The sequence below is a fragment of the Perca fluviatilis genome, chromosome 6 (assembly GCF_010015445.1).
Source record: "Perca fluviatilis chromosome 6, GENO_Pfluv_1.0, whole genome shotgun sequence".
Lineage (NCBI taxonomy): Eukaryota > Metazoa > Chordata > Actinopteri > Perciformes > Percidae > Perca > Perca fluviatilis.
This window is the reverse complement of record NC_053117.1, coordinates 38,662,069-38,680,406: the sequence shown is the minus strand read 5'-3', so window position 1 is coordinate 38,680,406 and position 18,338 is coordinate 38,662,069. Positions and strand designations below refer to the sequence as shown.

Here is an 18,338-nt window from a genome sequence, read left to right as displayed (position 1 = left end):
TGAGATTATCTGACAAAAAGTGAGTGTCATGTGACGACAGTTAAGTTCAGGCACCAAAACAACTAGTTAAGATTAGAAAAAAGAGTGTGCATTGTCTCTGATAAATAAACCTGAAATAAATAAATACGAATTACAGTGCTTTACTTTTTGTAGCCATATGTACCTTGTTCCTGAGAAAAGCCTGAATATTAACATGCAAAACATGTAATAAACTTTAAATCTGATGCAGCAACAAGTCCTCCAAACCATACGACGACATAGGTCATTTATTCCTACCCTCAAGATGCTTTTTGAAAGGGACCATTCTTCAAAATTAGTTTCTGTATGTTGAAAATGAGTCCAAACAAACAAGTCATCACTCAGCCTGCCACTTTTAACAGGCTTGGTTTCTGAAAACACTAAAATGAAGTATTATTTTTGTGGACCCCTGCTTGTAAATGAGACATCCCGTAACCAGCTCTGCAATTAGGCCCATAAAACCTGCAGAGTACATACGGCCACAGTTAAAGCATATAATACCATTTAATAAGCACATCCTTGAAGCTATAAATGTTTATATGATTGCATCATTTGAACCCGGTAAGCCAAAAGAAACATGCAGTCGTGTACCAGCTTGTTTTAATGCCTGAAACACGAGAAGAAGCTACAGAAAACTCTTATAATAGACTTTTAGTTATTGATCCAAGTTAAGAAAACACTAATACTGATACCCACAAACGCAAAATGAAGATTTGAGGAACAATTCAGATATGTTCTTGGTCAAAGGCCACCTTAACACTGACAAGTAAAATCAAATCACAGCTAAGGAAATGAGCCATGAAACACTGATTGCTCCACACATAATGACCCTTTTTCCAGTTGCTTAGCTAAAGAATTATTTGATTGTGCATAGTGCTGACTTCACTGCAAACATGAGCACTGCTTGCACATATTGCCTGAGTGTATAATCAAATCAAGACCATTGATACAAGGAGTGAACAAATATCTCTTAGTGTGTGGAACAATGGATCTTTGTTCCATAAGAGAGCCCTCAGAAAGCTAATACACTGACCGAAGGTAGGACACCTCTGGGAACTGAGAGCCCAGCTTGTGCTCGGCATTAATTGGCTGTGCTTTTATTGGATAATTCAGACATTAGCAAGATCCATTTAAGTTAATTTTCGAAAATGACAGTGAGCATATGTGCTTTGTCATGGCAACCATGGGAAAAGTGCCACCGAGAGGAATAAACTTAAGCTCAGGCGCAGCTTGAGCGTAATTGACACAATAAGTGGAATGTTTTCTGTTAAACAATGTCTTGTACTGATGATTCATGTGACCAAAGAAGACAGATCACTGGAGTCTGTTGAGTCTGCGGTTTCAAATAACAGCACTATAGGCTATATTCCTCATGAGACAGGTCAACTAAACTGCCACCCCCACCCATATCATCCCGGCTCTGACACACTCACACCTCGGCTCATACATCAATTTGGAACTTGGGGCACCGGTCCTGTAACTAAAAACTCAACTTCTTCTGGAAATTCCCCATACAGGTCAATGATATGTTGCCTTAAAGAAACCACCACATTGCTTCCTTATTGCTTTGAAAGTTTACAAGGTAGCATCACGTCTTACATCGAAAGGCAGGGGCGGAGCCAGTAAACATTCGGGGCTCAGCCCAAACCTAGGGGGGTCCAGGGTTATGATCCTCCGGGGAGATTTTTCAAACCATACAACAATATGGGTCGTTTGTTTGTATACCCTGTAAGGCGACCCACAGGAGCATTTTTCTGTCCTCATATCTAAACCAGAGAACGCCCGTCACGGTTTTGAAAATACAGATTGCGGTTTTAAACTTGAAAGTTGTGAAATGGTCACAGTTTGTTTAGGCACAAAAACTACTTGGTTATGTTTAGAATGTTGACAGTTCATTTGTAGACCTTTCAAGACGCGGACATTAACATTAAAGGTGCTCTAAGTGATGTTGGGTGACGTTACTTCTTGTTGACGTTCAAAGTATTTAAAACGAGGCTAGCTCGCCCCTCCCTCCTCCTCATCCCGTCCCCTCCCGCTCCCTTCCATGCTTCAGCAAACTAACCCCCCCAACCCCCACCCCAAATCCTTCTTGTCGGTTATTGGATGGACGCTGGAAAACTGTTTGTTATGTTTGGTGGTGCAGGTTGGCCACTTTGTTTTTGTTGTCTACAGAGACCACGGTTTTTTTTACAGTGTGTTCAGGGGACCGGCAGCTCGTGGATAGTGAGGAGATGTTTGCTGTATGTGACAAAACATTTTGTAGCCTAATAAAACGTGTGACATCGCTTAGAGCACCTTTAACATAGTCTATATCCTTGACGTTCCACTTCCGGGATTGCTCCGTTGCCGCCGGAAAATCTACAGGATTTCACTCATTTAGGCCGGATATCTGTTGCCTTGGGCTTCCGTTGTGTTGGCGTTTTGAATTTCAGTCGGTCTATGAGGACTATGGTTAACCTTTTCTCAGATCGCTGCAGGGTAAATCCAGACAGCTAGCTAGACTATCTGTCCAATCGGAGTTTTCTCTCTCACGACTTAAACAACTTTTAAACGTACACATGTTCCACCTAGTTCCTTCCGAAGACAATTGTGATTGGTTTAAAGAAATGCCAATAAACCAGAGCACGTTTTCCTCCCATCCCCGAATGCTATGTGGAGTAGCCAGACCCTCCTACAGCGCGCTTTGGAGGAGGGTCTGGCAAAGCGAGACTAACATTAACACAACTTTTATTTGTTTATTTATTAAGGATCCCATTAGATGAAAGTCTATGCAATCAGCTAGTCTCCCTGGGGTCCATTCTAAAAAAAGAAATTACATTACATTACAACAACAATATACACATTTCAATCATAACAAAATCGCATATACACATTTCATATCTATACATACATACACAAACACATACATACATACAATCTAGTTTCCATTCATAGTAGGACTAAATATTAATACAATATTAATATAATTACTTTAATCAAAACATATAAAAACCTACATCAACACAAAACATCTAAGGTTTCTTTTGAATGTTATTCCAAATGACAATAGCTCTATACAGGACAGTTTTCATCATAAAATTAGTTTTTGGATAAGGGATTGTTATATGACCAGTATTTGCCCTTCTAGTGTTATGATTATGCACGGAGGTGCAATACACTAATTGATTAAACTGAGAAATCGGCATATTCATTGTCAATGTGTTATATATCATAGTACCTAAAGTAACTGTTATTCTTTGGTGTAAAGTGAGCCATGAAAGAGTGGAATACATCTGATCTCTACTTGTTTTAATTGAGCAGCCCAGTACAAGTCTCGCTGCTTTATTTTGCACGACCTGAATTTTAGTTAAGTCCTTCTTAGTTGCAGAGGACCACACCTCGGTGCAATACGACAAATGACATTTCCTGATTTACATATTGACAACATTTTTTTGTTATTGCAATGCCACATCCTATTCTGTTAACAATAGTATTTATGTGTTCTGTCCATGAGAGACTACTGTCAATAACCAAACCTAACAGTTTAGCCTTTTCTACTTGTTTTATTCTTTGTCCGGCTATTTGTAACTTTAATTCCGATCCTAGCATCAATTTTTGTTTTGATCCGATGATCATACTATTTGTTTTGGATATATTTAATGCTAATTTGTTTCCACTAACCCACTTATACACCGAATCTAATTCTCTAGACAGAACATGATTAATTTTATCACATGAATCTGAAGCATAGTAAACAGTTGAGTCATCTGCAAACATTGTCATTGATGCTTTTTTAACAGTTAAGGGCAAATCATTAATAAAAACCGAAAACAAAAGAGGACCCAAGCAACTTCCTTGTGGTAAACCACAAACTAAACTTTTTAAATTAGATAAAGAACCATTATAAAAAACCCACTGAGTTCTATATGAAAGATAACTTTTCATTAATGTAACAGCAGAGGGAGAAAATCCGTAGCTCTCTAATTTCTCAATTAAAATATGATGATCAATTACATCAAAAGCAGCACTGAAGTCCAACATAACCACACCAACTATTTCAGAATTATCCATACTTCTAAGCCATCCATCGGTCATTTGTGTGAGAGCTGTACTGGTCGAATGTGCCTTTCTATATGCGTGCTGAAACATAGTCATCAAATTATTATTCTGGAAATAATTACAAATTTTTGTATGAATGATCTTTTCCAATATTTTACTGAGTGCAGGCAGAATACTTATAGGTCTACAGTTATGCCCATTATAAGGTAATCGATTGTCTTTTATTAATGGAATAATTTTTCCTTCCTTCCACAAAGATGGATAAATCCCACTCGCTATGCACTGATTAAATATATAACACAACGGAGCAGCAATATATTCAGCAGTTTTGTTCAATACTATGCTGTCTAAGTTGTCTGTGCCTGGACTACCATGTGTTGGAAGAGACTTTAACAGGGCCATAACTTGATGGGGAAACCGGAAAAACTTGACACTCGGCAACACCTGCCCCTTCTCCCCCGACTCAATCTTAGTGTGCTTCACCTCCGCTTTGTAATAGTGTGTTCCTTTTGTACTCGGAAGTCGGAAGCTGGAGCTGGGAATGACGTCACGCCCGAGATGAACGCGTTCCATTTACAAGTCAGGTGTTTTCATTGTTGTCATTAGCTCTAGCTAGGTTAGCAAAACCAGTAGTAAACAACATGCATTTGTGCATACAAACAGCGTAACAACATGTCCACAGATAGAAGTTGGACAGGACTGTGTGTACGACTGATTTAGTGAGACACAAATAAGACAGAAGTGCTATTTACTGCATGCTAATTACAGCTTTCACAACTGTTGTAGCCATTTTGGATTTTGAACTCGAGGTACTGTGAGGTTGTCCTAATTCCGAGCACTGTAAGCCACACAACCACCTCAGCCTGGCGGCCAATAGGAAAACGATTGTGTCGTGACAGTAGTATTTAAAATCTTAAAAGATTCAGGGCTTTGGAGAAAACATCAGGGGCCCCAGAAGCCAGCCCCAGAAGCCAGCCCCCTCACTCCGACCCAGACTGAAGGTCCACTACTAACCCTGCAGGTTTTAAAGTACACAATAGCAAGCAAACCAATGTGATTTGAGATTTCAGGGGAAGCTACACTAGGGGTGACTGTGGGAGGCTTTGTGAGCCGAGGCTTCAAGCCAACAAATTGTGGGCTTGACTGTGTCTGAAAACCTCATGCTGATTAATGTCCTCTCCAAATAGACAAACTCAGAACACAAGGCCGCTGCTGCACAAGACCCAAACTGCTACCTCTGCCGCTGCCGCTGCTGCTGGCTGAATCTGATTACAGGCAGGCCCCGAGGACAGGCAGGTCATTGAGAGCACAGAGATGAGCAAACAATAAGATATTATCTGAAGGAATCTTCAGCTTTCCAAAGGAAAATGGTCCCTCTCAGTGTCACATTGACGATAGGATCCTCAACCTGACACTGAATCAGCCATTTAAGAAGAATGAACAGTGCGACCCATTCATACGTACTCACTAAAATAATGAGAGCTCTTTTTTCACTCTTGTTTAAGACATATAAAAGGAAGCTCATGAGGCTTTGCAAGACAAGGCTGTGCAGAAACCGGAGCATGCAGCTGACTCAGATGAATATGCCTTTACAATGATTGGGTATTGAATGAACAATTCTATAGTCTTTTTCTTTATTCCTATGTACGCGTGAATAATACACGTGTTTGGCGCCATTGTACTCTGCTGCTCCATTGTCATGTCCTTTTGAGCTTGAGCAAATTAATTTAACAACAAAAATGTAAATGAAATAATTTACTCTTGAGCATTTCATTTGGTAAATGACACTGTTGATCTTGCATAAAAGGTTTTCCGGGCAGTACATAATTCTGGCCATGCCTTCCCTCTGTGTGTGTGTTTTTGCTCTTTTCAAATAGTGACATCTTGTGGACACCTGGGCTCAATTTTTATGTTGAAATCATATACTGAATATGTTTGAGGCCATGTATTACCCCTTTGTTACAACACTGCATTCCTATATCAAATGTTAGTGCTGTAGAGTTGAGGTTAAGGATGATGCACTGATATCTTTAAATATAGCCTAAATTTAAAAAACAAACTTTAATTTAAGGCAGCACATGTTAAAGGGGCAAACTTGGCAGCATATTTAAAAGGGCAAACTTGAAGAGACAGAGTTGGTAGCCACAGCTAAATCATAGGCAGGAATCTGCAAATGTCAGAGAAGCACTCTGGAGTTTTGGTTCAAAAACAACGTGAACAATGTGATTACATTGAATTATTTTGATCAAAAAGTAGCAGTTGTTTTGTAGAAATATTCATTGTAATTATCTGCCCTAATAAACTAATAATACACTTTGATATTGTGAAGTGGATCGTGTCAAAACTGTTAACAAAATAAAAATGTAGGCTATTTTGAGGTACTGGCATGGAGCATGGATGTGGTAATCATGTTGCAATTGTCAATACACGATTTGTTCGAAAAGTCTCGCGATATTACCAAAACCTGTTTGCCTGGAACCAAGAGAGACGAGAGGAGAGACAGCAAAATATCTCGGTTGTTCTGTTGCAAGCGAACGAAAGATCAAGATTTAACACACACTTTGACGGTTAGATTGAACTTGAAACCATAAGCCCAAAGCCTGCTGTATGTCAGACGCGATATCCTGATTATACGTAAAGTGAGATTTGAAAGAACGCGGCCACAGAAGCCAAATTGTATGAGTGAAGTGCTAACTGTTAACGTTAGCTGACAGGCTACATAGCATAGCCATTGATGCAATGGCGTTGAAAAGAATTCAGAAGGTGGGTGAATGATTTCTTTCATATCCTAACATTATATTATATCATTTTCTGAGTGTGGTACTTTATGTGAAGCTCATAACAATGTGTTGCCTTGTATTTATTATTTCCGTAGCGTTACCTGCTTTGTTTTTGGCTCCTTTTTAAAACAATGTAGAGACAAAGACGAGCTAACCGAACCACTGTTGGCCCTGTTGGTGCATTGCTACGGTATCGTTAGCTATGGACAGCAACTTAAAAAGCGCCGTTATTTTGACAGCTACGTTTTGTTTGAGTTTAATATTTTTGTCTGAATCATTGTGGGTGGTCACTAAGAGTATTGCTGATGATGTGTTTAGTCCTTGGATGTATTATAAGACCGGTTTAGTCGCTGAATGACAGCTGCTCTGTTGTTGCCAAAATTGAACCCTAGTGTCAGCGTTGCCATATATGGAAAGGCAAATGGGCCACCGAAGCAGGCCACGGTGTGTATTTATATAACAGAATAGATAGGCTTCCTTTTCAAAAAGATATTAAATAACGGGCTTAATTTCTGTTTAACCATCAGGGAACGTTTTGTACATCCCCTGATTAATATCTTTGCCCACCCGGCACAAACACGCGCAGCCTTGTTTTCCTTTCTAAAACATTTTGTCATAGTGTCTTCTATATTTATGTTTTTGATTGTTATACTTTGATGTATTGTTTATTCCCTTTTTTATATGTGTATTGTATGCACCAAACCAGTGGTGGAATGTAACTAAGTACATTTACTCAAGTACTGTACACATTTGAGACTTGAGCCTTTTCCAGCCACTTTCTACTAATCTGACAGCTTTAATTACTTTACAAATTAAGATTTCTGCACACAAAACTATAAAATATGTTTTATTATAAAGTAAACTAGCCAACAATATAACTGCCTGCAAGTCCAGCTGAGATGACTAGACCATTAAACACACAACTGGTTGGAGCCTTTACACTTTCTAACATGGGAGGATTTTTCTGCACCAAGTACTTTTGGTACATTTTCCTGATGATACTTACACACTTTTACTTAAGTAACATTGTCACTGCAGGACTTTTAATTGTAACAGAGTGTTTTTACAGTGTGGTATTACTACTTTTGCTTTTATGTAAAGGATCTGAATACTTCTTCGATCACTGGATGGCTGAATGTTTACAGTAAATAACATTCATCTGTTTGTGATTATTTTTCCTTTAGGAGCTGTCAGACCTGCAGAGGGACCCGCCTGCTCAGTGCTCCGCTGGACCAGTCGGAGAAGATTGTAAGTAGTTAGGAAATATGTATGCCTGAACGCAGGGGCGATTCTAGGATCAGACCTTTAGGGGGGCTCAGCCCCTAATGAGAATGTGATACTGTATCCCCGCTAAATCAGTTATTTCATTAGTCGATAATCTCTGAACTAGCTATTGAACAACAACCTCAGCTAACATTTTTTGACACTATTCACACTAAACCTGACACTTTATAAGTCACAGTAATAACGACCAATTTGACACAATGTTCTAACATTCAGCCATTTTAGTTGCTTACGTTTCAATTTGGGTTCTAATCTGTGCCATGAAATGACCAACTTCTTCTCTGGGGACTACCAACGTTAAACTTCACAACCGTCTCCTGCTCTCCCTCTGACAGATCAGATAGACACTCAGACAAAGGCGGGAGTCTGGCACGACCTCCTCTGATTGGCCAACACTACGTTTCTGTTGACCCTTTCCTTGACGGGGTTATGGCGACAGACAGACAGGATATTAAACCTGTTTCCAGCCCTTTGAACCTGTAATTGTTTGTCCTCTGTCACTAACAGACAAGTTCTCACAACTCTCACTTGAAGCACTGAAAGGGTCTAAAATTGCCAATAACTGAACATATTAATACCGTATTGCATTGTATAAATCCTCTTATTTTTTTAAATTTGGTGGGCAAATGGCTGCAGGTCGGACTGGAACCCTGAGCCACTGCGCTGAGGACCAAAGGCTCTGACACACCAACCCGACGGCCGACCTTTGGCAAAAAAAGGCAGTTTTTTTGACAGCTCCTCAGACTGACGACGGCACGGGACGCACCGAACAGACTCGAGTCACCGACCTCGCCAGACTGTCCGACGGCCGATAATCGGGTTGGTGTGTCAGCGCCATAAGCCTCTGTAAATGGGCGCCCGCTCTACCAGATGAGCTACCCAGGCGTCCATACAGGACTCGAGCGTGACGTCACATCCGTGTCGAAAAACGAATAACCGCGCGGGGGTTGTTGCGTTCTTTTTGTCACACAATACTACGAGTCGGAGAAAAGATGGATTTCTGTAACATTTTTAGTAACATTTAGGATTCTATTCACCCAGTTATTGACATATTACATATATTTCACAGTTTGATACATGAAAATTACGTTTTGGTTAACGTTAACGTTAGGCTACTGCTCTGCTTTCTGCTCAAGACTCGGCTTAAAGCCATTGTTGTCATATAGCAACCCGGCGTCTCTAGCCAATTTCAGCTGAACAAGCTACAAAATATAACTCGTCGGTATTTAACTCCTAATAAGACTGTAGCGACATGCCTATAGGTAGCAGTATACAGCGCTATGTTTAACTCCTAATAAGACTGTAGAGACATGCCTATAGGTAGCAGTATACAGCGCTATGTTTAACTCCTAATAAGACTGTAGAGACATGCCTATAGGTAGCAGCGTATACAGCCAATGTTTAACTCCTAATAAGACTGTAGAGACATGCCTATAGGTAGCAGTATACGCGCTATGTTTAACTCCTAATAAGACTGTAGCGACATGCCTATAGGTAGCAGTATACAGCGCTATGTTTAACTCCTAATAAGACTGCAGAGACATGCCTATAGGTAGCAGTATACGCGCTATGTTTAACTCCTAATAAGACTGTAGAGACATGCCTATAGGTAGCAGTATACAGCCTATGTTTAACTCCTAATAAGACTGTAGAGACATGCCTATAGGTAGCAGTATACAGCGCTATGTTTAACTCCTAATAAGACTGTAGACACATGCCTATAGGTAGCAGTATACAGCGCTATGTTTAACTCCTAATAAGACTGTAGAGACATGCCTATAGGTAGCAGTATACAGCGCTATGTTTAACTCCTAATAAGACTGTAGAGACATGCCTATAGGTAGCAGTATACAGCGCTATGTTTAACTCCTAATAAGACTGTAGAGACATGCCTATAGGTAGCAGTATACAGCGCTATGTGTACGACTTCTTCATTTGGTTACAACAAAGACAAAAGTGCTTAAAATTGTAGATAACCACAATGTTGACAACGTGTGATGCACGACGTAGCCATCTTTGAAAGTGAGCTCGGGGTCCTCTGAGTTCAGACGACTTGACGAGTCGTAAATACGACCTCGTGGGCGTTCTTTTTGCAACTTCCGGGTCGTAACTCCGGAAAACGACTCGTAGTGACGTCTGAAGTAGATTACGCTCTAGGACGGTTAAAAACTACATCGCCATTCATTTTTATTATTTCAACCGGTTGTCATCTTTACACAAGGTGCTGTAGGTAGGATTGGGAAGATCCAGGACTTAGCCAAAAGATTTGAACAACTTCTCAGACCCTCCCCCCTTTCTGCCGAAGCCCAAAACTGTCTCCTAAGCCCCTCCCCCCACAAGGGAGAATGAGTGCGTGTGAATGAGCAGTGATTTACACACAGCCTGGCCCTGATTGGTGCATCTGAACAGGGAGCTGTGGATTTTTGCAAATCTCACTACAGGCTGTAGGTGGAGCCAGAGGAGCTGGATTTCTTTTTTAAATGAGCTGCTTCATGTAGTTCTACTGGAACATGGGGTCAGTTTCAGCAAATATGACAGAAAGGTAGTTTTAGAAGTCTTACCTACTGCACCTTTTAAATCCATTTTAACCGATTCACGATGCATCGTTACATCCCTACTGCCAAATAATACACTTAAATTGTATTTTATCCCTACCATAAATTGTCAGCAGTGTTAAACAATTTACATTTAATACATTTTACAGCTAATGTAAACATTTTAGTTTTTTCCCTCCCGGGATCATTCCTAGCAGGAAGAGTCTTGGATCTTGTGGGATATTAATATGTATAACCTCCCTTACAGCTTGGGATATTTCCTTCCTTCCAGTACATTTTTTTTCTAATTTTTGAATCTTTTATTAATCTTCTTCCCAGTGTTTCATTGGCAGGCGACAATAATGGGTCCGGTAAGTGAAATTGTATCTTAACCCAATTGAAATATGAAGCAAAAGCGGTGAAGTTGCTGTCGTCTTAACTTATCTTGTTTCTATTTTTATCCCAATAGAGTGACAGCCCTTATCAGAGTGGAGTGTTTTTCCTCACCATTCACTTCCCGACAGATTACCCCTTCAAACCTCCCAAAGTGAGTAAAAGGGCCATGTTGTGCGTCACATATTGATGTACAACACACTTTTCATTATTTCTTACTGCGGCAAAGGTAATTGGCTTCACAGTAGGCCTGCACGATATTGGAAAAAGCTGACATTGTGAGAGAAAGAAAATCCTGCAAGAGAGATAGATAGATAGATAGATAGATAGATATATATATATACATATATGTGTATATATATATATATTATATATATATATATATATATATATATATATATATATATATAAAAATGAAAAAGGAACTTTACTTTTCCCGCATTGGCTTTTCTACCTTTAATGGACAGGACAGCTAGGTGAGAAAGGGGAGGGAGAGAGAGGGGGAAGACATGCAGGAAATAGTCACAGGTCGTACTCGAACCCTGGACCTTCTGCGTCGAGGCATAAACCTCTCAGCATATGTGCGCCTGCTCTACCCGCTGAGCCAACCCGGCCACAATGTGAACCATTCTTTGTTCAACTTTACAAACACCAGAGCAAGTAATGGCGCTTACCCACTGCTTAGTACCGGCTCGGCTCGGCCGCGGCGCCCCGTCCTCCTTTTTCCGTTGCAGATTTAGTACCGCCTCATGCGTGAGGCGAGCGTGGCTGGTCGCCATAGCGCCGGCGCAGGAAACTTCCGTGACCTAACGCGACACACACACAGAACGTGGAAGGTGTGTTGTTTGTGATTCTCGGCATGTGGCTGTTTACCAGAAGACACATTTAGTTTCAGAAGAAGCTGGAGGCAGCAAAAAAACAAACATTGCTGGCTAAACTATTTAAAAATAGCGGGTTTTGTTCAGGACACGCCCGTCAGTCGCTGTCAATGATGACGCAGTGATTAGTGACGATTCTCTCCGACCAATCAGAAGTCTGCAGGTTTTCACGTCACCTTTTGGTATCGCCTCAGCTCGCTGGGAACCTCGACAGAGTTGAGCAGGTACCATGTGATGGAAAAACGCACTCACATGACACCATTGTATTCATATAATACTATCAATCCAGGCTAAAGTGAATGATATTAATAATGCATGCGTGTTGCTTCCTCTAAATGTCAGGTTGGGGTCGGCTAGCGGGGCCTAGCCTTGGTTGTTTGATAAATTGATCAACATTGATTGTGATCGGTGGTTGGCTGTGCATGCAGAGTCTGCATGTCACGCACTAGCAACCGTATCCAAGAACCCTTCAGTCAGTGTAAATGACGTTATATCAGACGCCGACTGCTGTTGTAGATGAGCGTTGCGTTTCCAGCGTTGCGGCTCTGAACCGTAACCTTAGTCGGGACAGACGCCTTGTTCCTTTTAGGCTAACTTTATTAGCTTTAGCCTGGCTGGTAGCAGCTTTCTGCCGTGAAAAATGGCCGGGAGATATATCGTGATTACGTTGCATTAATCAGGTGATTTAGTTCGTCTTTGCAGCGAACATAAAACACTGACCACTACCCATGGAAATGTGCATCACTGTGACAGCGCCAGCTGCCGCTTTCGGTATTTTTCTGCACACGGGAGAGCCTCACTTCCCATAACAAACCCAGTCAGACTAACGTTACGTCACACACACACACACACGCTGCCCACATGGCCACCTGTCTTAAAGGGGAAGGCTCGCCCGGTAACGATCATGTAAAAGGTGAACGGGGGAAGTTTACTTTTCTTTCAAGCAGCAAAAAAGTTTTAGCGTCAACATCACATCGTCCTGCGATATGACCATCGCGCACATCGCGATGTAGGCAGTGAAACAATTATTCATTTCCTGTAATGAATGTCTGTTTTTTTTTCTCCACAGGTTGCATTCACAACAAAAATTTACCACCCTAATATCAACAGCAATGGAAGTATTTGTCTGGATATCCTGAGATCACAGTGGTCACCTGCACTTACAGTATCAAAAGGTAAGCGATAATCAGGGTTACACGGAATCAGCGGCCCGCAAATAATGTCAGTGATAGCTCGCTAACGTAGCTATGGTTAGCTTGCCAGCGCAAATCAACAAACGGTGTTGTTGGCATTACTTAGAGTTCCTCATGGGGAGACAGAAACTACGCACTATAGCTTTAATATTCCACTAATATTCCTCTTTACATGCAGCTGTGCAAAATAGTATATTTTTCAAAGTGTTGGTTGGAGCGTGTGAACACAGCGTCTCTCTTTCATTCCTTCAACCAGCTTCTAGAAAAGGTCGCCTCATATCCAGAAACCTGTTGATGGCCAAGTCTTTGATAAGGTTTAAAAGCAGCTGTGTTTCTCCTCCTTTTCTCTCGGCCGTGCATCTCTCCCGCAGCGCCCTGCCAACTGTCGGCTGGTTGGTTTGTGCACAGCAGGGGTGTCAAACTCAATGTCACTAAGGGCCACGCTGGGAATGACGATCACAATAAGGGCCAGTCGTTGAGTTTATTGACAAAAAAAGTAAATTAACTTTGTATTATTGCATGCATCGCATAGCTTTCTCCTATACAGTTTGTTCGACATAAAACCCTAAAAAAGTCAGCAAAAAAGTTTCTTAGCCATCGTAGAATTTAGCAAGTTATGAAAAACAAACAAACAAAAATGTTTAAAAGCAGCTGCCAGCCGGCCGACTCACCACAACCTGTTTCACAGCCTGAATGTTTAAAAACTCTCTGCTTCTGCGGGGAATTCTGAGTCAGCAAATTTGTCAAATTCTGCACGGCAGTGTTGCATAATTACAGTATCAAAACCAGTTTCCTCATTTTTTTTGATGTGGTGCACAACTAGTCGGGCCAAAATTAGCTGTGAACCTAAATTGATATGCGGGCTGGATCAAAATTTGCAAGGAGCCGGATTTGGCCCCCCGGGCCTTGAGTTTGACACATGTGGTGTACAGTAACCATAGCAACGCACAGAGCTGACCGTAAACGGGCAGGAGGCCGGAAAGTGTCACAAACTGCCGTTAAAAACCCTGATCGAGACGCAGATTCCGAATGAGCTGTACACATGTGTCCAAAGAATGCTTCTAAAACCAGAATAATACCGGCAAATCACACGCGTCTTGATCAGAAAATGCTTTATTCTGAATATAAAACCTTTTTTATTCTGAAAATCCAAACAGAATATGCTGTTTACATGACCTGTATCAAATTCAGAATAGTGTCATATTCTGGAGAAAAATTGAATATTAGGCTATGTTTACACGGAAACGATCTGAAGAGGAAACGCAAAAGTTGCGTTGCGTTATCACTTTTTATTCTGCGTTTAGACAAGCGTTATGGAGGGGAAATCTGCGTGCATATGGTGACGCAAAAGTGTGTGAAATTCGATGTAGTATGCACTCCAGGTGACTAGGTGGCACTGCCACACAACACCACCAAGGCACCCACCTGCGTAGAACATTCCTTCTACTTCTCTCCTTAGTAGCGCGAAACCAAAACATGCCGAAGCGAACAACAAAAGCTCGCCTGGAAAGACGAGGAGGTGGAGTTGCATGTTTGTCTGATGATGACCGGCACAATTGACCGTGATAAGCCACAACACAGCACCCACGGGAGCACTACCAATACCCTGAGCCTCGCGGCCCTTCAGCCGCTGCTTGAGAGCGAGAGGCAGCGGCCAGAGGAGGCTGAAGCAGACCCTCCTCTGCCCGCTGACCTCTGCCCGCTGACCTCTGCCCGCTGACCTCTGACGGCTGACCGCTGCCACTCGCTCGCTCTCTCGCTCTCTCTCTCTCTTCATCCGTAACGTTGTCGCCTGCTCTGGCTCAAATGAACAGCCTACATATCGTCATCGAACTATAACAACCTTATCCACATTGTTGAAATCATTTAAATATTGAGCCATTACATTGAAATTCTAACAGGAGCCTATAATTTCTGTAGCCTACTCCGTAACAACAGACGCCTTTTTCTCGTCTCTCTCCACGCCGCTGTCTTCAGACTTTTGCGTTTTTACCCTTTAGACGGTAACGCGACGGTGGAGCGTTTTTTAAGATTTCCACTCTGGAGGGTGGTTTCACTTTTTTGCGTTTTTAAGCCCCAAAAACGCCGTATAAACGAAAGGCACATCCGATAAAATATTTTTTCGTTTTCACCCGAGAGCGTCATAGTGTAAACAGGGCCTTAGTGTGCATGTAAAAATCCTCAGTGACTTTCTGTTCATGTAATCTAAATACTCTTCCACAGTATTATTGTCCATCTGCTCCCTTCTCTGTGACCCGAACCCGGACGACCCGCTGGTCCCAGAGATCGCCCACACATACAAGGCTGACAGGGAAAGGTGAGTGTAAAACACGAGTGAGATTTACCGCATCTCTCAGCTTCGCTCTCCGCTACTCCTAATTTCCACCGGTTGCGGTGCGGCCGGGGCCGCGACTGACAGCTGAAGTCACGAGGACCCAACGAGATCTCGCGAATACACGTAGAATAGAACCACAAAACCACCACCAGTTAGTTTCCATCCAGAGGAGGAGAGGGGGAACAGCTCTGTGCTGTGTTTTCAGAAAGGTCGCGATATTAATAGATCATTCAACAGGTTTGAAGAATTGAACGAAAAGAAAAGAGGTTGGAAGCAGCTAATTTGAAAGTAAAGCTTGAAAATAAATGAGGAGGCCGTGCTTGCTGTGCAACATCGTGTGTCACCCCTCAGGATCTAGTACTTGTGGATTCATGAATTATCAGGGAGGGTATTTAAGTTTATTTATGAAAGACATTACTGGGTTCCAGGTAGAATAGAAGAGGTCTTTTGACCCTCCAGGTGTGTATTTGATCTTAGCACGGTGTATTTTATTTAGAAAATTAACCGGATGTTTTATTTTGCTTCTGTGCTCGACTTCCTGTCCCGCACTATCTGCATACCGGTGGAAATTGCCAGTTCTACTTTGAAAAAATAAAAATAAAAAAAAAGCATTGAGCCTAGAGTGCCAGCTATCGCACATTACTACAACGGCTAGAATTCTCCTTTTTAAGAGTTATCCAAGTTTATTAATATTTTTTTAAACTAATATAAATCCCACAGAATATGATCCTGGTGCCATTAAGTCAATGAGCACGATACAAGGAGAATATGCGATACGCGATAGCGTTGCTTAACGTTTCGATGACAATGAAGTAGAGCTGGGCAATATATCGATATCGTGATATGAGACTGGATATCGTCTTAGATTTTGATATCGTAATATGGGATAAGTGTTGTCTTTTCCTGGTTTTAAAGGCTGCATTACAGTAAAGTGATGTCATTTTTTTGAACTTACCAGACTGTAACTGTTCTATTATTTGCCTTTACCCACTTAGACATTTTTTATCAAAAATCTCATTGTGTAAATATTTTGTGAAAGCACCAATAGTCAACCATACAATATCGTTGCGGTATCCATATCGAGGTATTTGGTCAAAAATATCGGGATATTGCCCAGCCCTGCGATGAAGATGTACAGTACAGGCCAAAAGTTTGGACACACCTTCTCATTCAATGTTTTTCTTTATTTTCATGACTATTTACATTGTAGATTCTCACTGAAGGCATCACAACTATGAATGAACACATATGGAATTATGTACTTAACAAAAAAGTGTGAAATAACTGAAAACATGTCTTATATTTTAGATTCTTCAAAGTAGCCACCCTTTGCTTTTTTTGATAACTCTGCAAACCCTTGGTATTCTCTCAATGAGCTTCATGAGGTAGTCACCTGAAATGGTTTTACCTTCACAGGTGTGCTTTGTCAGGGTTCATTAGTGGAATTTTTTCCCTTATTAATAAAAAAGCAAAGGGTGGCTACTTGGAAGATTCTAAAATATAAGACATGTTTTCAGTTATTTCACACTTTTTTGTTAAGTACATAATTCCATATGTGTTCATTCATAGTTTTGATGCATTCAATGAGAATCTACAATGTAAATGGTCATGAAAATAAAAAGGAAACGCATTGAATGAGAAGGTGTGTCCAAACTTTTGGCCTGTACTGTATGGCGCAGCCCTAACTCGCTTATAATACTGACTTATTTAGTTCCTTGTTTTCACGGTCACCTGAAACCTTTTTTATATTTTTGTTGCAAACCTTTGCATGTGTTTTTTTCTTCTTTTCTATTTTTTTTTACAGGTACAACAAATCAGCAAGAGAATGGACACACAAGTATGCAATGTGAGGGAGATGAAAATTACAAATGAGAACAAAAAAAGAAACGCGTTTGATTTGTAACTTAAAAAAAATGGCAAATGAGCAACAGAGGAAGAAGACGACGACAACAACAACAACAAAAAAAAGAAAACACTAGACAACAGCCCATCTTTTTTGGAGGAGGAAGCGATACGATGAGGTACAGTGCCACCTGGCTTTCCATGTGCTGAGCTGCTCCCATGTGCTGTCCTTCATGACTCGTATTGGATCTGCCGAGCAGGACCTCACGGGCTCCTTAAGGCGCTCCCATGTGGAATACCGGAAACTCTTCACACTCAGACTTTAAGCTGTTACTCCTGCTTTTGTGAATCACTATCATCGCTTTTCATAACGCATCATTTTCACTGTCGATGAGTCATAGCGGTATAGCATTTAGTTTTTATTTTAGGAGATTTGGCTCTCCCCTTTTTATTTTCAGAGGTACTGTCTGTGTCCCACTGGATGTCTTGTTGTTGTTGTTGTTGTTATTATTATTATTATTATTGTATTTCCATGTTATTTAGTGGCCTTTCTGTGTTTTTATTTTCTCGGTATATGTGCAATCGAGGCAGAATGTTCCCTGCTCAACACAAAAATGGTGCAGTGCCATTACCAGCAGCTGATCGGTTGGCGCACGCTGTCTCTCTACACCCCGAAACAATGTGAAAGATGTAAAGAAGGAATCGGTCTCTCTTATCAACCTGTGCGTATTTTTTTTCGAAATTGCGACAGTATTTTGTGGTTTTCTAGGGCAGTGGAGAGCTGCTGTTAGGAGCTAGCTGAGCCTTGCCTCATTGAATATGTTCACATGCACACTGTTTTTCCACTTTTTATTCCGAATATGAAAATATTCTGAATGTGATACGGGTCATGTAAACAGCATATTCCGTTTTGGATATTTTGAATAAGACCTTTTATCAGAATAAAGCATTTTTCGATTAAGACGTGTGATTTGCCGGTATAATCTGGGTTTTAGAAGCCTTCTTTGGACGTGTATGCAGCGCATTCAGAATCTGCGTCTCAA

The 18,338-nt window shown here is 41.1% G+C and overlaps 1 protein-coding gene across 1 annotated transcript; it reads left to right on the top strand.

The window, feature by feature from the left end:
- Positions 1-6,514: 6,514 nt before the first annotated feature.
- Positions 6,515-18,338, top strand: ube2d4 (ubiquitin-conjugating enzyme E2D 4 (putative)). The gene is made up of 7 exons (XM_039802708.1): positions 6,515-6,819; positions 8,021-8,084; positions 10,994-11,025; positions 11,124-11,201; positions 12,995-13,100; positions 15,342-15,435; positions 17,258-18,338. The coding sequence occupies exons 1-7, from the start codon at positions 6,796-6,798 to the stop codon at positions 17,301-17,303; spliced, it is 444 nt and encodes a 147-aa protein (XP_039658642.1). The 5' UTR covers positions 6,515-6,795; the 3' UTR covers positions 17,304-18,338.

Coding starts and splice junctions, on each gene's coding strand:
- ube2d4 (XM_039802708.1), top strand. CDS start 6,796: ATGGCGTTGAAAAGAATTCAGAAG. Junction 6,820..8,020: donor CGTTGAAAAGAATTCAGAAG/GTGGGTGAATGA, acceptor TTTTTCCTTTAG/GAGCTGTCAGACCTGCAGAG. Junction 8,085..10,993: donor TGGACCAGTCGGAGAAGATT/GTAAGTAGTTAG, acceptor TCTTCTTCCCAG/TGTTTCATTGGCAGGCGACA.